Source organism: Drosophila ficusphila, unplaced genomic scaffold (assembly GCF_018152265.1).
Source record: "Drosophila ficusphila isolate 14025-0441.05 unplaced genomic scaffold, ASM1815226v1 contig_198, whole genome shotgun sequence".
NCBI classification, from domain to species: Eukaryota; Metazoa; Arthropoda; class Insecta; order Diptera; family Drosophilidae; genus Drosophila; species Drosophila ficusphila.
In genome coordinates, this window is record NW_025064092.1 from 11,220,376 (window position 1) to 11,238,954 (window position 18,579).

General features: G+C 43.2%; 3 protein-coding genes and 1 long non-coding RNA gene across 4 annotated transcripts; 1 reads left to right on the forward strand and 3 right to left on the reverse strand.

Annotated features, from left to right (window-relative positions):
- Positions 1-56: 56 nt before the first annotated feature.
- LOC108092880 (males-absent on the first protein) lies at positions 57-3,219 on the reverse strand. The gene has a single exon (XM_017192722.2). The coding sequence runs from the start codon at positions 3,143-3,145 to the stop codon at positions 761-763; it is 2,385 nt and encodes a 794-aa protein (XP_017048211.1). The 5' UTR covers positions 3,146-3,219; the 3' UTR covers positions 57-760.
- Positions 3,220-4,175: 956 nt separating this feature from the next.
- Positions 4,176-6,974, reverse strand: LOC108092925 (ubiquitin carboxyl-terminal hydrolase 30 homolog). Its single transcript, XM_017192787.2, has 4 exons — positions 6,703-6,974; positions 5,364-6,640; positions 4,764-4,963; positions 4,176-4,700 (listed from the first exon to the last, which is right to left on the reverse strand). Exons 1-4 carry the CDS (start codon positions 6,782-6,784, stop codon positions 4,583-4,585), a joined length of 1,677 nt encoding a protein of 558 aa, XP_017048276.1. The 5' UTR covers positions 6,785-6,974; the 3' UTR covers positions 4,176-4,582.
- A 286-nt stretch (positions 6,975-7,260) lies between these two features.
- On the forward strand, positions 7,261-11,618 carry LOC108092926 (T-complex protein 11-like protein 1). Its single transcript, XM_017192789.2, has 6 exons — positions 7,261-7,541; positions 8,168-8,657; positions 9,508-9,992; positions 10,077-10,380; positions 10,440-10,606; positions 10,684-11,618. Exons 2-6 carry the CDS (start codon positions 8,398-8,400, stop codon positions 10,938-10,940), a joined length of 1,473 nt encoding a protein of 490 aa, XP_017048278.1. The 5' UTR covers positions 7,261-7,541; positions 8,168-8,397; the 3' UTR covers positions 10,941-11,618.
- A 4,388-nt stretch (positions 11,619-16,006) lies between these two features.
- On the reverse strand, positions 16,007-17,163 carry LOC108092990. The gene is made up of 2 exons (XR_001771459.2): positions 16,659-17,163; positions 16,007-16,598 (listed from the first exon to the last, which is right to left on the reverse strand). It is a non-coding gene; the product is annotated as an uncharacterized LOC108092990 (long non-coding RNA).
- Between the last annotated feature and the right edge of the window lie 1,416 nt (positions 17,164-18,579).

Here is an 18,579-nt window from a genome sequence, read left to right on the forward strand (position 1 = left end):
TTTATTAGTTTTGTTTTGAGTAACAATTTGTTTACTGCTATGATTGAATAATGGACGTCACAATTTCCTGAGCAGACTAATCCCTGATACATATTTCTTTTGGCCATGTCCAATTTCATGTTTTATTGTATTAAGTTGTTAAAATATATATGTTTAAAGACATATCTTATTAATATTTACACTCTTTCAATTTAAATTTCTTGTCTCAGGTTTGTTTTTATTTGTTTCTCCATCAAAAAAGAAGTTTCCAGAAAAAATGTAACAAATATTTGTAAAGTTTACAGAAACAAGATGTAATAAATTTTAAATAAAAAGTAATTTTCTGTTATTTGTATATATTACAGTATGACTATTTAAAATCTATAGTATAGTATTCTAAAGACAGAGTTCCTTAAGGTAGCCTCTGCAAAGTAGCTTACTTTTCACGTTGAAAATAAAGGTTTTGAATTCTTTGCATTTAAGAGTAAATGTTGTATATCTATACAAAAAAAAGAAAAAAAAAATTAAAAATAGCTTCACATCAGTGGTTAAATAAGGTGTAAACAATAAAGGATACAACAGACTATCTTCACGATTTCTTATCAACTAATAATGTAAACCATGTATGATGTTTCTTTTGGGCAAATATTTCATTGCCGGTTACTCTCCAGTTCTATTCTTACTATTTAATAAAAAAAAATATGAATGTGGCTTATTCATCATCATCGTCTATAACAATTATTTGCGATGATAGCAGGACAGCGTCCCGTGCCTCCGTATGCTAGCCGGGAGTCCCCGGGGTTTTGGCCACCGCCGAGGCATTGTGCGGCTTCCAGACAAGGTAATCGGTGTCAATGGTCAGCTTGGGCTGCTTGAACTGCGGCAGCTGGAGATGATCGTGGATAGTCTTCGCCGTAACGCAGATGACATTCTGGCCCTTCCAGTATTTGATCATTTTCATGGACTGCAGCGTGTAGATGATGTCTTCGTGGGTCATGCCGCTCATGTCGCTCAGCTCCTTGATTGATACCTGCTCCGGCGCGCAACGGTTCCTCATCAACTCCAGCAAGGTGTACGCCCAGTAGCTGCGGTAGCTTAGCCTTCCGAGATCCGAAAGCGGCTGCTCCGGACTGCCGATGACGCCCTCCTTGCGCGACAATTCGTAACTAAACGCGATCAACAGCTTTCCGAATCCCTTGCGCTGATGCGGCGGCAGCACGAGAATGCAGGCCACATTGTTGTTGTCCAGTGACTTCTTCTCCTTGGAAAAATACCCGACGATGTGGCTGCCTTCCTTGTCCGTCTCGCACAGGATGTAGAAGAAGAACGGGTCCATGTCGAAATAGAGAACCTTGTGGTCCAAAAAGAGCTTGGCCATCAGGCATAGCAGCTGGCAGTACAGTGGCTCCTCCTTGCCATTAACCTCGTAGATGGAAATATTGCCCTTCCGGTATATTTCCCTGCCCGGCGGACGCCTTCGCTCGCACTCGTGCAGATGATAGGCGTAACTCTCCCTGAATCGCATGTACTTCAGGCAGTATTCACAGACATAAAGGGTCTCCGCCTTGCCGTATTCCTCGGGAAAGGGACTAAAGTACCAGGTGTCGATCTCGTAGTTACCGAACTGCAGCTTGTCAATGTACTTGATTTTGGTAATGGACTCGTGCTCCTTCTCAAGCGCCGCCTGAGAGGCAGTCAGTTCAGCGTGGCTTTTCTGCACGTGGTTGATCTCATCGTACCGCCTCTTCTGGTAGCGCGTCATCTTCCGGTCGCTGTAGTCATAGCGATTGTTCTCGCAATAGGATAGGTAATAGTCCTTGTTGCCCGACCGCTTCTGCCGCTCGGCCGAGGAGGCTGCGGCTGCCGCGGCGGCCTGTTGGGCCAGCATTTCGCGGCTGGTACTGGGTTGGTCGGGTGGTAAAGGCGGTGCGGGTAGCACAGTTATGCCCCCCAAATCGTCCGCGTTGTCAGAGATGCGATGCCTGCCCACCCAGCCATCCAGACGGCGGTTCAGGCCCACGTAGTGCACGTAGTACTCGTCCGGAGTGGCTGCGTTCTTCGTGGTTCGCGACAGCAGCACCTGCCCGGCGTGAACTGTGCCATCGTCGCGGCGAATGTAGTAGATCTTCTCGGGGTTCTCGCTTATATCAATCTTTCGCATCAACGGATCGCCGCCCGTTGTGATCACCGTCTCCCTGGAGGTGCTGTCGTGCTCCATGGTCATCTCATCGTCCTCGTCCTCGTCATCCTCCTCTTCGTCATCCTCGCTGCTGCTCGTCTCGCTGCTGTCATCGGAAATGGCCTCCACATCGGCGCTAAGTATGGTTTGACTGGGCAACACGACAGCTGGCGGCGGCATATTGCGCTGGCGGGGATCGCGGGGCGCCATCCGGGCGGGCAGGCCTGTGTGGATCGGCTCCTGCATGTAGCGATTCCGCATGTAGGCAGACATGCCCACGCCGGCTGGTTCCTCGGTGTCCTCCGTGGGCGAGGCCGGGGTCTCGGGAACTTCCTCCTCTACTGGGGGCGGAGGTGGTGATGGTTGTTGTCCCAGTAGTTGGGCTCCTTTTAGACGCAGCGGAGTGGGAAAGGTGACAACCTCGGTGATTATGGCTTTCGACGGAGCTTCGGGATCCATGGAGTATTCATTCAAGTTGGAACCACTGCGATAGGTATTAATGTCCGCTACGCAGATGACCGTGTTGGAAGAGGGTTCGTCCTCAGTGTCTATGTCTTGGTTTACCTCCACTTTCTGGCCTTGTGCGTGATCCCTTGCCTGCTCCTGATCTGGCTGCTGCTTCTCGACATCCTGCTGTTGCTGCTCCTGCTCGGCAGGCTCCTCCTCAGCATCACTGACATCGTCATAGCGCGAATTGCTGCTTGTGGGAGTGCTGTCTTCAGAAATGGGACTAATGTCACGGTGCTGGCGCTTCGTCGGTGGCTCCGACTCCTCTGTCGCCTCCGCCTGCACACCACTGAGGTCCAGCGACTGCTCTCCTGACTGATCCGACCCGCTGACGTCCAGGCTGGCGCTGAGCTCAGCCGCCGCATCTTCAACCGGCGTTCTCGGAGGACCACCGTCGGGGTACACGTCCGTTTGTTCCTCCGCCTGCTGCTCCTCCACATGGTCCCCGCTGGGCGTCTGTTCCAGCTCCGCGTCAGACATATTGGCTTGAGCTTGTATTTCACCAAAAGCGTTTGTTTGTTACCTCGAATTGAAACGTTTTGCTCAGAAGTGGAGAAAACATCGACGATGTATCGATACATCGATATTTTCTAAAACTCGGCAAACATCGAATTTTTCAAACATCGATGTTTCCCTTGACTCATTGGTAAACAAATTTAGTAAGCGCATTAATATTTTTTTATCAATTAATTAAAATAAACTTAACAATAAAACTATTGTTTAATTTTAATTATATTTTTTCGTCTGCTTTTGTTCAGTAGAACTCGAAGTTGTTTTTTTTATTTTTGTTTAAATTGAGTTGTTATTTTATTTTAGGCTTTGCGTTCAATAAAAAACTAGTCTTTTAAGTTTATTTTTTTATATAAGAGTACTGTTTCAGTTTCATTTTGAATTTTGAAAAATAATAATGAAATCTATGTATTCCAAACAAATCATACTTTTTTATAAAGGACTTTTACACCTTTAATTTATTCATTTTTAATAAATAAATATATTTTAATATGATATAGAGTAGAAAGGTTTTTTTAAGTGCACCCTACAAAATTTCGATGTAGGTAAACATCGATGATTTTCCAACTCAATTTGGCTCACCCGATTAATCAGAGTCGTTAGTTATCGATTAAGCAAATTCTAGTCTTTTCTATTGGATTTCAAAAATCGAACTTCTGATTTCGCTAAAACCGTTTTTTTTTCTTAAACACTGAAAATGTATCATTCATTTAAACTAAGGTAATGTTTAAACAATTCATTGCTGCCCTGTTTAAGACGAAGTTATGCCAATGAATAACCTGTTTTCCTATTTATTGTACTCTCGTTATCTAATAAAGAAGTTATTAAATGAAAATAACTCTGAACCAATACGTATTGTAGAGCTTTTTATATTATTCTTTTAAGCTTTTATTGGGAACATGAACAAGTCCCAATTGCCCTTGCATTTTTAAATTTTATTTCATTATTCTTGAAGTTTTCGATTAAAGTTAATTTTATGTCTCAACCGAAAACCAACAAATTTACTTTCCAAATTTTTATTGAACATCTAACCTACCAAAATAACGCGCAAACAATCATTGACAGATTTACATATGTAAGTGTTTATATTGCTAAATACAGACAGCTAAAAGCACAAAATGAATTTGGAATTCTTAAAAATTCTTAAATGCATCGATAACAAATGAAGAGTAGAGTTCTGAGTGATGCAACATGCAGTATGCAATATGCAGAGACCATTACATGACCCGCCGATTAAGGATCGATCTTGGGTTCCGTTCATATATGAGTAATATATGTCTATATAAATGTGACTCGTATCCGCTATGGCCACTGTTCGACAATGAGGATGTTTACTTCCATCACATCAAGTGTTGACTAGGGTGCTCCCGATAATCCTGGCTCCAAAGGTAGGAATCCTTCGCCAGACTAACGCAGGTTTAATTGCCTTTGCTGTCCGCGATCGTAAAACAGCAGGTATGCGGGCACGCTCAAAACCTCGTCGATGCTCACCTCCCGCACAATCGTATCGGATGTATAGAACCATCTAAAGGCAGTACGAAATTTGGTTTATTGAGGGATTGTTAACGGAAGGAGTGGACCAACTCACCGATGTGCATTCCGCAGCGAGCCCCGCCGGTAAGTAACGAAGTGACCGCTATTTGCCTCGCCCGAGTGCACCACCACGGCCAGCAGGCGGTACAAGTTCTTGGGGAACATCGTGCCGAAGCCCTCACCGCCGCCCACGCCATTGTTCATCGGCAGGCTGGAGGAATATAGCGACATCGTGGAGCCCCACGGAGTGCCAGCCTGCAAAACAGATAACAAGGAAAAGTTTTTAGCAATAAAGCTGCGAGTCTGTTCTTATATTTTAGTCAAAGCCGCACAGTTGCACTTTTTTGATTAGTATACCAACACACAAATAAGAAAGAGAAGAAGTATATTTGTACCCAAAATCATGTTGGACAAAGCTGAAACTCGGTAAATATCAAAAGTTATACCATTCTAGGGCCCAATCAAATATTAAATAAATGTTTTTTATGAATTCAAAGTCTGAAATAAAAGCATGCAGTTAAAGTTTTTCTTTGGATTCAAATTTTGAATTGAATTTTTCTCTTTCAAAAGTGAGGTAGTACCCATGAAAGAGTTCATACGAAATAATCAAAAACCCCTACAGGGGCACGATGGATTAAATTTGTTAAACTCTCACCTGGCTGTTTAGATGGGGCTGGACAAAGCTATAAGGCGCCATAGAGAGGCTCTCGGGGAAGTGCACGTAGTCCTGTCGCTTGCACACCTGTCCAGTTGGCAGCCAGACCGTCCTCGCCACATGGATGCACAGGCAGGCCGGCAGCTTAGCAAACGTGACGGACTTGGTATGCGTGGTCGTCTCATTGCAGGAATCGCACTTCACATCGGTCAAGTCTTCGGATGTAATGTAATCGCTAAGCAGATGGCCCAAACTCAAGCCCGTCCTGCGCTGCGGCGGAAGGTTCAAGGTGATGCTATCGAACTTATCATACCGCACCGCTGACTTGGAGCCGCAGCCATTACAAACGATTTGTGCGCCCATGGCGCCCTGAAACGGATGCGCCACCTGGCTGGGCATCATGTTTGACCAGATGGACACCCGGCCAGGTCCTCGGTGCAGACGCTCCAGTGATCGACAAGAACTGGAGACCCGGCGATTCAAGGCTTCCTCTTGAGATTCCGGAAGACGCGAACGCGACAACCGCTCTCCACCCAACGTGGGCGTGGGCGTGGCCAAGGAAGACTCTAGCTCACTGGCCAGCGGAAAGCCAAAGGGCGTCCCAGGTGAAACAGCGTCCAGGAGCAGCGATCCCAAGCGGTCGTTGCCCTCGCGTTCGCAAACCGAGGCCGGTGAATCCGGCGTATGAGCCTCGGAACGCACCAATCGCTGCAAATTAGTACTTTCATCGTACTCCATGTTCAGGAAATCGGTAAGCATGGCACTGGATGGTCTATTGGGCTGGTCCCCGATCCTCTGACTGGCTCCCAGGCCAGCTGCCATGGAGCTAATAGGCCGGAAGCCTCCCAATGGAGTGGCTGAGCCCGCAAAGCTGCTGGTTTCATCGTTTTCGCTAGGCAGAGCGTCCGACAAACAGCCCAAAGGTTGTGGTCGAATCGCCTCCTCCTCGAGGGAGGACAGTAGCACATGAAACAGCTCGTGGGCGTCGTGCTCCTCCTGAGGGATGACCCAACCCAGAGCATTCAGAGCCCTCAGCACCGCGCCTGGGGAATGGGGATCCCCGCGCAGGGTGGCATGCGTGCCATTTATCACTTCCAAGGTGTTCAACATGGAGGTAATTAGGCTCCGGCGATCTGGTGAGGCATTATTGTACAACTGCAGCCAGGCAATGAACTGGGGACAGGCGGCCATCGCCTGGAGCAAGGTGTTCAAGAAACAGGTGCGCCCAAAGTTGTGGAGCCCGGCGATTTGACCCCGTCGTTGGCGCAACCGGGAACCTGCAAACGCAGTGTTTACTTGTAGTATTACTTAGAATAAGCTTAGGTCTGTGTGTACTCACCCGAGGGACCCCAAAAAACAAACGCACCAACAACGGCGGCCACCGTCACTCCTGCAGCCATCAGTATCTTTTCGCTCTCCATCTCTTTCCAGTGGGTTTTCAGAGCCAAAAACCTACAGCATGGGGGCCTGGAGTCCCGGAATTCGTGATCCCGCTACAAACAGAGCAGCAACTCCAAAAATGTAACAACTTGAAATTTTAATCCGAAAAATTGTTGTGTCTGTTCCCGTGTTGAAAAGTCTTGCAAGTCTTAACACTTTGCAATACTGCGTGCTGCCATTACGCAACACTAGTGCACAGTCTTTTGCTGCAAGCAAATTTATCGTTATCGTTTTGGCAAGAAAATAGTCGAGATTTTACACTGCAACTGTTCCAATATCAAATGACACTTGATTTAAGCCTGTTAAACTGTCAAGACGTCTTAAAAATTACAGCACAGAACACTTCTTTTCAGATGTAAAAAAAAACAACTTAGGAAAAGAAAAAGCTTGAATTATCGAATATAAATTTCATAGACTTTTTGGTTCACCTGTGCAGAAGTCTATCGACTTTCGATTGGCCCCAAACAGCTGTGTTGTGAAAGGGGAAACGGGATTGGACAAATGGAAAAACAAAGCAGACACAATTTTTGAATCAAGCCCAGGAAACATTCGAAAATTGGTCGTCATTCGTGAGAGCTGTGAAAAATCTGCAGCATGAGATTAGTCCTGAAGTGTTAATTAGGATCAGAGTCAATGGGAAATTAAGTGCAAAATTCATAAGTGATTTTAAAAGGTGAATCAGCTGTGGATTCGTATATGTTCCAGAACCTTCTCGTTGGTTTTCTTTTTTATCCAGTGGTAAGTCATAGCAATGGGGGTTCTTTACACTTCCCCATTACATCCACTTTGCAGCGTCCTTGTGTCCATTTCCCAATTTTCATATTTAAGTTTTGCTGCGCAATAGAAAAGAGAAAAAATAAATACACACGCGCACTCACATACACACGTATCTTTTTTCATCGCTTCTGTTTTCGTTGCCACTTTATTGCGTCTTTTGTTTATGTCGCCCGTTCGCTGCATGGCCGTTGTGCAATTTGCTCCCATTTCCCCATTTAATTTCGGAATCTATGCCACGCCACCTGCCAAAATATTTGAAAAGTATTCCAAATTTAATTTGAAATCTGTTGCTGTTTGTCTTTTTTATCCATATTTTTGAGGCCCTTGTGTGGGCTAGCAATTTCACGGTTTCTCCTAAATAAAAAACAAAAAAATAAATCAAATATAAGCTGAAAATCGATGTATGTGTGTATTTGGAACATCTATTCAAATTTCCTAATCAATGTGTTGAACAAGTTGTGATTTCAAAATTTCAGTATCGGAAATAGGCTCAGCATAAGACACCAGCACTATTTTTAATACATATGAGGAAACCCCTTTTACTCGAATCCCATGATATGTCAAAACCACTTTTGAACACTTCGCAGGCGAACTGACCCCAAGCAAAGCTTCAGCGACGACCTCGAACAAAGAACAAAGAACAAAGAAAGCCCAGAGCAACTGCATTTGCCTTGTAGCCGTATTGCCATACATATATAACTGACTGAAACCGGTGTTAGCCAAGTTCGCACATATCCGAAAGCAGTTGCTGCAGCTGCCTAACGTCGCATTTCCGCCAGCAGAACAGACAGCAGACAGCAGAGAGTTCGGAGTGAGGATGGATGACCAGGAAAAGGCGACCGGACAACCTGGATTCCAAGAGGAGCTGGAGGAGCGTCGGGTCCGGACGGAGAGTGAGAGTTCCGTGGACAGCATGACCCGCTTCGTGCTGCCAAGTTTGGACGGCACCCCGCCGAAGATCGTGACCTTGGACGAGGTGTCCGGGATGTTCAAGAACCTGCAGAACATGGAGCTGGCCCACGAGATAGCCCTCAATCCCGACTTCAAGTTGCAGAAGTACGAACCGCCCTCGGACAGGTGAGACTTCTGCCATTGCTCTCTTCTAATGGATAGAATTAAAATACAGTAGAATCCTGTTATAACGACTCCGCTTATAGTGTCCGTCCGGCTTGTGCGTCGAAAACTCGATGGTTTGGTTGGTCCCCATACAAAGTTATATGAAAGGGCCTCCGCTTAGAGCGTTTCCGCTTTTAGCGACAAACCGCTTATAAGAATGAAATTTTTCAAGAAAATTGAAAAATTTAACCGGATATTGCGTCGTGCCAGAAAAAATACAGTGCCATAGTTCCAAATTTAAGCATCAAAACACGCTGTTAGAAATGTACATATGTATGTATTTGTCAGTGATCGGCACCCTTGCTTGTGTGCGTAGCAGCGACACGAAGGATCTTGCACTGGCACAACTCTCTGTTAGTTTTAGCTGTCGCCTTAACAACGCTGCTGCGAGAGAGAGAGAGTCGAAGTGCATGCCGACGTCACACTGTGTGTGCAGACCTCATAGCCTATTCCATGAGATGTCCCGTTATATTTCTAGTTTTTTCTGCTTTTTTCCCAGTAAAACTGAATGTGCAATAATAAGCTCATTCAGTTTTCAGTATTTAGAAAAACCTATGTTTTTGAATTTAATTTATTAAATTTTTTGTTTTAATTAAAAAATTGATTTGATTTATTTTAAAAACCTATTACAAACACAGCAACCATAAAATAATCAAAAAAAAAATTTTTTTTTCCTCCTTTTGCTTAGTGCGTCTTCCGGTTATAACGACGAAAAAAGGTCGGTCCCTTGAAAGTCGTTATAACCGGATTCTACTGTAGTTGAAATGTATTCACCTCGAACCTCATAAAACTGCACTTTTTAACCCGTCAGCTTGGAGGGTGCTATCAAGAAGATGGTGCACAAGGCGTTCTGGGATCTGCTGCGCCAGCAACTGGATCGCCAGCCGCCTTCGTATGACCAGGCCATCCGACTGCTGGCCGAGATCAAGGAGTGCTTCCCGCAGCTGCTTTCGCCCATCAACGAACGGGCCTTTGCTCACATCAACGAGGTGCTCGACGACGCGGTGATCCGGCAGCAGGCGGAGCGGGGAACCCTGGACTTTCGTTCGTACGCCAACTTTGTGATCAACATCCTGTCGCGCTCCTGTTCGCCCGCACGGGACGAGGCGGTGGCCGCACTGCGGGAGATCGACGACGTCGTGGATACCTTCCGCAGCATCCTCGAGCTGATGACCCTGATGAAGCTGGACATGGCCAACTTCATGCTGACCGCGGCGCGAACCAAGATCGCCGCCAACTCGGTGCAGTACGAAAAGGAGAAGTTCAGCAAGTACTTGCGGGAGTTCCACGGAAATGGTGGGTATACTCTCGACCCAGAAAACATACAGAGCGCATAAGAAAAGCTTTAAACCTGGAACACAACTTTCGTTTTGAAACCAGCTGGTTTTCCGGCCACCGAGGATTGGCTGCAGCGTCACAGTTCCGGCACCACCAATAAGGACGAGACCATTTACAATGCCTATATGCAGTTGATTGACTATCCGGCGGACAAGGAGTTCCCGGAGCTGCTTCGCATCGATAAGGAACGCTTTGCCGGCCTGAGTTGGCGTGCGCAGCGCTTGATCCTGTGTGCCTCACTCATCTCGATTGCCCAGAGCACACCCATCATTTCGCAGCGCCGCGAGAACCGCGTTAAACTAGCCCGTCAGCTGGAAATCATTGTGCAGGATATCAAAAACCAAGAGTGAGTCCGCAAAGCCTTTATGCACGCGACCGTAATTCCATTGAGCTCCTTGCTTGCAGTCAAGTCGCCCCAGCACTCGAGGGTTGCTGCGAACAGATTCGGTCTTTCGTCAACAAGGCGTTGGAGCAGGAGAACATGCCAGCGATGAGTGATGCTGATCAGGCGGCACTCAAAAACCAGGTGCTTAAGCTCGCCAACAAGACTTCGCCAGTGCCCAGCCTAATGGGTGAGTTTCTGCGACCTAAAACTCTGACTTGCACTGCACCAACTTTCTAATACTAACCACTTGCCTATCCCTTGCAGCGAAGCGGCTGGATGGCTATGTGCGCGTGACCCTGCGCTCCAACGGCAGCATTCCGCCGCCTCCTGCGGGCTTCGTCGATTACCAGGAGGAGCTGGTCGCCTTTATCGCGTCATTCCGCCGCCTAGTGTCCTACAACCACGCTGTTTTCGGGGAGCACTTCCACCAGATCCTCGACAGCACAAGTGCCGCGCCGGAGTCCACTGCACCAACAGGCAGTGGAGTGACCACTGGCCAGGCCCAGACTGCCAAGCCCTAAAGAGGAGGGAGGAGATCGTCTTAGGCAATACAAAATATTAGCACACAACACCCAGACACACCCGTAGGCAACCGGAAGACGGAGGAGATCTGTTGCTGGACCACTGAAGCAACTCGAGTCGCGGACAGAACTCCCCCTGGAAAGGGAAACGAGCGTTGCTGGTGATTCCTCTTGCGACAGATGTTGACGCACACCCGTAATCACCATGTAGAACCAAACAGTCCAAGTGCCAATACCTGTATCCCCATTAAACACACAAAAGGGATTCGAGGCGGCTGAGTGAAAGGATTTTGCTGGGCGTCTGTGATAACGAGAATATTCAAATTGAAGTTGAAATCCTTCTTGGGGTTACGAAAGCGGACTCGACTATTTAAGCTCTCCAATTCCTTGTGACCAGCTGCAGATCGGTGATCAACCAACCACATTTTCAATTTACTCCTACAATAAACATTAGATTATCATAAACTGGTGTGTACCTAACCCCTTAACTAACTCTATAGCTTAACCACCTATAAAGGATATAAATAAAGTTGATGGATTTTACTAATGACAGCGGTGGTACGACTGCGTGAACCTTGAAAATGTAATGCAACTGGCAGACATGAATAAGATGTACTTTTACTTGTGTATGTATTTAATTGATATTTGAAATAAATAAACTTAAATTAAATAAATGAACTTTGGTCAGAAGCAAAAAAAAATATTCTTGCAACGAAATACAAGTCGATGTCTGAAAAAAGAAATCCACAAAAGTGGCCGTTTAGAAGTTAAAGTTTGAATTAAATTTGTTTAAATTTTTTTGAAATTATATTCTGTTATGTTTATTTAAAAAGGGAACGAAATGGAAAAGGAACGAAGAGTTGCCACACCAGAGGGATAAGGCGTTAAAGACCGGTAGATGGCGCCATCAGCCACGGTTTTATTTTTTTGAAAATAATGTTGCAGAATAAATAAGCTTACCTAGCTAATAATCTCATTCTTGTTCCATTTAAAAATTCCCTGTTCGAAATAAAATTCTCGTTTTTGGATACTATTGTTTCATAAAATTTCGATTTTATTTATGTCCTTATTTGGCTATCTTTGCTCAAGGCAACCCATTCAAGCGCAAATGTGGCAGAATGCCATCGATTTAAAATCCATATGACATGTAATCAATATCAGGGCCAGTTATACATTATCGAATTCCGATTCCCTCCTCAAATTGGAAAAAATAATGATTTAAGTGCTAATAAGTAATCAGAATGGGAATTCTGTCCAGGAATCGGTTCGAAATGGATTTTGCCTTTCGGTAAGCGAGTTAAGACGCTGATAAAGCGCCAAAGAGTCGCTACCCGATAAGATTACCCGCTTTTGTTATTACCTAACAGCTAATCGCTGAAGAGCTACTTTTTTAAATAGCCCAACTCGATTTGGTTCTTTTTCTAGTCGCATGATATCTAAGGTGAACCAGGAAAGTTGAAAGTTACTGTCTTAAGACATTTGTCTTTTTTAACATTTCTTAGTTACGTAACAAAAACAACCAGATTTGGGGGGTTTTGAATTGAATCAACGAAACTTTCGGTTCGGTATCCGTAAGCTCTTATCGTCACAAGACCATGGAAGATATATGTACATACCTATGTAGTTATCTTATCGATACACCCTACCCACATTTCCATTGGACCTACATGTCGACGCTGATTGACTGCCGAATATCAACGATAGAACCACATGGCCACAGGTAAATTGGAACAGCAAGGGGGAATAAATAGGTGATTAAAGTGGTTCAGAACAAATTGAGGCCGAGGCTTGATAGTTCTAGATTTGACCTTTAATAACTGGAATAACCTTGGTAATAAAAACACACCCCAAAATTATACGGTAGTATATTAGATCTTAGATCTTGTTAGATCTTTCACATTGTCATTATATCATTTCCTACTATGGATAAAATACAAAATCAAAAGAGTATATTGAACCGTTGTGGAGATGTGTACATATGTATGTACATTGCCTTAGAAAGGAGGGGAGAAATGCCGTTAAAAGCCGTTAAACCGTAGTGATAAGTATGTAATTACAGAAGGTCGCGTTAAATATGCACATATGCAAATATACGTAGATAAACATTTGTAAATGCAATTATGTTTATTTGCAGAGAAAGAAAAAGGAGAGCGGCCGGCAAAAAAGCATGTGAGTATTTTCACGTGCTGAGTAAAAGCGACGCAGACCTTTTACCGTTATTTCTGTCATGCTCTCTTTTGTCTCTTCATATTCTTCCCCGCTTTTCGGGGTAAATTTCCCCTGAATGCGGCGAATTCTTTAAAAACATAAACTGTTTTTATGCACCGTTCAGCTAATACACCACACCCCCAAGCGCAAAAGGTAGTCAAACAAAAAAGCTGCAATAGGTGTTATGATAAGAGTAATATTAATATACATACATATATACATACATACATACATATGTACACACATACAGACTTAGTAAACACATTAAAATCTGACTTTGCGCTTTAAATTTACCGAAAATGATCTATTTGTAGATGAGGTAAACGAAAGTTACTTGGAAGCCCTCTTTGTGATAATTGCCGAAAGGGAAACAACAAGGTGAAATACAAGGTTATAAGAAGGCTGGTTTAATTTTAAAATTTAATATTTTCTAGTTCAAACTTTAAAGCCTTTGAAAAACCCTTAACGCAGATTTCATTTTATTGTTTTTACGGTACATCAGCTGTGTATATTGGTGCGCACATGATGTGCATTGCAAACATATAGCAAAAACTTACATACATACATTAACATGTGCACTGATTCTGCGCTGTAAGTTAGTTTTTCCCACTTCACAGTGCTCTCTTTTTGCACCATGCCTTTCAGACACAAACTTTTTTTGCGCATACCTTGAAAGAATTTCAAAAAAAAAGTAATACTTTCAGAATAGCAAAGAAAAAAGTATTTAAGGCCGATATTTCCTTGTGTTACATATAAAGGCTTTTGACACTCCTTTAATACTTTTTCCATTTCCATAAAGCCATAAAATGGGGGCAATCGATCACTTCAAGTTATAAAGCAAGCGTGCTTGTTGCTCCACAATGTGAATGGACTAAGTGTTTGGCAAAGGGGGCTAAGAGCGAGAGAACGGCCTGAGCGACATAAAACGAAGAGAGAGCCCCAAAGAGAGACCTTCGATTTTTGCGTATAACCATATTTGGCATTGCATTTTCCCCAACTGCAGTTTATGTATGTATGTATGTATGTATATGTAAACGGCCTCTCTGCCCCTGCAACATAGACTCTCCCTCTCTTATTAAATAAGTGTACTGCTTTTAGCCGAGCGGTAGAGATAGAGAGACAGTCTAAATTAATAAAAATACATTTGAACTTGAACTTTCCTACTGTCGACACCCTCACCAAAAAAAAAAAAAAAAACTAACGACATGCAAAACAAAAAACAGTGAAAACACAAAATAAAATTGCTATGATATTATGTTATAAAAAATTTAACTTTAAAGCGCCTTAAAGCCATTTTGTCCCTACACCCAAAGAAAAAATTTTTCGTTAAGGACTTTAGTATGAGATGTGCGTGTACATATGAATCAAAATGCATGCATACATACATACATATGTACTGAATCATATCATGAGACGTCTCCTACCTGTTAAGGTCCCCTGAAGATGCGATTTGAATAATAATGCTTTTCGATCGCCTGCGAGGTGTATAATCATTTAACATTTCGATTTAAGCTACATTTGTCCACTTTTCCCTTTTATTTCCTCCTCTTTTGCGATCTGCGTTGTGAGCGGCATTCGTAATCGAATCCGTTTCCGTTTGAGTGACTGATCAGGTGTATGTATGTGTGTATAAAACTTATCTATACTTAGTATGGAGAAGAGCTTCCCCTGACAGTGGGCCCAAAACTCTGGCAAACTCCTCAGTTTTTGGTTGGGGCATGTGCCAATGCTCCTCAAGAAATTAGTCATGTTTTTGCAACCAACAGTTGCAAAGTAAGCCGTGTTTGAATTAATCAGTATCATTCTTTGGCTCTGTTTGAATCTTCCAAACTCTTTTTGATTTCATTCCAACGAATTCTCACAAATAGCGTAGTGCGTTAGGCAATTGACTTTATCGGGTGGTCCAGAATAGGCTCTTGAGTTATGCTATTCAATGCATTAGAATACCCCCATTAAGTTGTTGTGTATGCAGTGTATATGGGAGCATTCAACCCACTGTTTCTCTTAATCTTCGGGCACACATATGTATACATACTTATGTGCATATGTATGTATGTATAAACGATATATATTTTAGAGAATCCAGCTGTTTACGGAATTACTACCACCAGCAATCAGCAGGATATGAAAACCGAAGCACCACAATTAGCAACAGCTGACTTCATCCCCCTTGTCCCTTATCCACCACTCCGCGTTCAACTTACCACTGCACCACCGCACCACTGAAGCACCCATCCCACGAGCCACCACGTGGCGGCTGCCTGGGGTCCAAGGTTGAGCCTCTGCCGTGCGACCCCAATTTTGGCAAAGTAATCTTCACAGGCAGGCAGACATACATACATACATACATACATACATACATACATATGTAGGTATCCGCACATCTTCGAAAACTATCTAAAGCATACTAAGTTTACATTTATTTCTAGTTCATTATCATTGCCGTTTATTCAATGCAGAAAGCACTTTCCCTCTTTCCGGACATACACATGATGATCTTGGCATTGTAGATCCTCCCGCATAGCACTCCCCGTTCCTCCAGCACTCCGGTCATCCCGAAAGCAGAGCCCTAACGAACTCCCAACCCCGAGGTTTCCTGGCCTGCGCATTCCCGTTTGGGGTAGCAATTGTAACGGCACCCACCCTTGTATATCCTGTAGCTGCACAGGGTATACTGTACACCCTACCCTACCACAAACACACTCCACGTCCGGATGAATTCTTCCACTGCTGCATTTGTTTCCCTTTTTTCGTAAAAATTTCGCGAAAGGGACGCAGCACGTGCCACTTTCCCAACATTTGGGAAAAGTACGTAAACGAAAAAAAAAAAATCAAGAGTGCAAGTCCATGATGAGTCATACGCTTTGATTTGATTTTATTTGTATTACATTTTTGAGTTAAATTATACTTTTCGTTTTTGTTTTCTTTGCTTAAAATGAAATGGAAATGCAATTTGTTTCGGTCTGTTTCCAGTCTCCGAAAAGCGTGATGAGCGATGCACCCAGTAGAAACATATTTTTTTTTTTTTAATGAAATGGTTAAAAAAAAGACCCGGTAAATTTTACTCGTATTTGTCTGACTTTTTCCCTTGGGTGCGAGATTCCCAAAACGGTTGCCAATGAAGAATTACAGAATTTACATATGTACAGCGGTCACACTAAAACTTGACGATTAACAAGTCTCCAATTGGAGACCACTCTTCTCCATCTCCTTTCTCCTCCCACAAAGTGCAGCGGTCGGCCAACGGTACATATTATAGATATGTCAAAGCGACTTTCGTAAAAATTTGCCTAATAATTGAAACTAAATACAAAAAATATCATATCACATTGCTGTTGTTGCATTTCTTTTGGCGAGCGCTAACTGAAATTCTAATTAGCCAGTGAAAGTCAAGTTCGTCTTTCCCCTCCCCTCTTGCTTCAACTTGAACTTCTTTTGTGGCATCTTCCGCTGTCCGTTTTCTGTGAGTCAATAAACGAAAAATAACGCATTTTGCCGTTCAAAACTTACGGGAGATCCGGAGATACTCGTGCATATGTAAATGTCCGCCTGAAAAGGTTTCGATGGCCAGCGGCTTGTCGGTGGATTCGATAGATAGAGTTACCTAATAGGTCGCATAAGCCGCACAAGCTGGTAAGAATTATGCAAATCTCTAAATTGGAGTCTTGCTTTGAATGGATATGTGTGATTTCCCGGAAAAGCAAATCGGCGGATGCAACTCCATACAGAACGTACACATATGTCCCTCGAATGGGGCGCGAATGGGGCTTCCATTGGCTGTAGGGGTACGCCTACGATCCACGTATGCATGCTACCCTTTTATGGGCAACATTTTGAGTTTGAATTTCTCGAAAATAGTTCGTTACATTTCGGCACTCACACACACAGCAAACAACGTCGTCTGTTGAAAACAATTTCGTTTATTTGGACATTTGTTGCAAGTCTATTTTTGGGATAAAACCGATAAAAGCCTGCTTGCTTTTTTTGTTCGATTTAATTCAAATGCCAACGGCCAAAACAGGCCGCGACAGCTCAATGTCAATGGCTTCGGCTCGCACAGATATAGTATATACTGGGTATATATCTTTGTGTGTATGTATGCGTGCGCAGCTCGAACCCCAAATAAATTAAACGAATCAAATAAAAAATGCCAAAAACGTTGTTTGCCTGCTGTCCACTCTTTCACTTGGGTTTTGATGTCTTTTCGTTATTAATTCCGAAGTCATCCGAACTCCCAGATAAATGCGGACTTATTAATAGACTTTGCGAAAGTGAAAAGTCTAAGAAATTGCTGTTTATTTTTTTAAGTCATTAAGTTCCTAAAATTTTCAAGTGACTCTTTTTTACTGCCAGCTGGTAAACTCAAACAAAAACAATTGATTTGTTGTTAGTTTTTTAGTTCTGCTTCTATTTGAACTTTTTTGACTAGCGTGAGATTTACAAGAAGTATATTTATTTTTCATACTCTGAATAAGTTAACAATTCTGACCGATCGATCGATGGTTTTTTTTTATTTTGTTTTACTTTTTCCGCTTGAATGATATCTGAACTTGTTTGCAGCTTGTTTCTTCCGTTAGAAAAAAACTAGTTTTGCTTTCCATCGTATCTGTTATATTCTCTCATTTTATGCCCGTTACCTCTCAAAGGGGGACACTGTGTTTGTTAAATAATATGTAACAAGAGGAGTATCCACAATATTTTGCAATACTCATGCAGATTATAGCGCAGGATACGCAGCGGACAGTGATTTTGAAAATGTGCCACGCCCTTTGAAATTGTTCATCACATTAACGGGTATTTGGGAGTTGAGCCATTTCTCAATCGGTTTTTATTGCTTTTTCTTGGGTCCTAATCCTTCCTCTTTAAAATGTTAAACAGTTGTCCAGTTGTCCATATTTTCAAATCAGTTATTTACTTCGTTCTTGGTCAGTTCTTGACTTCTTGAACAATCGACAAACGGTTTTCGACGACCAGGGCCATTATCATCATTACGAACCCCACGACATTCATTGATTCTGGGGTGCTTGTGTGTTTTGATGCTAAGCGGTTCTCCAGATTAATTATTTATAATTTTTTCATCCGAAGCGGGATCCGGGTTATGGTTTTATTTTGCCATTTCTTGGGCTTACCGTTCGACCCATTTAAATTTTGCCTACTGTTGTTATTTCAGTGGGTTTTGTGTGTTTGTGGAACTTTTTTTCCTCTCGTCTTTATAGTATTTTGTTTATCTTTGGGTTTTGTTTCTTTTTCAAATGCAAATCAACGCCAATAAGTGTACTTTACGTTTCGGGTGCGATGAATCATTCAAAAAACATGGAATCGACTTTGAGATGGAGGGAAACCGAACGTGTGACTCACATATTGTAATTTATATTTATATCAGTCCAAAATATTGTAGAATGACTCGTACGTTTCTAGTAACTATTCACCT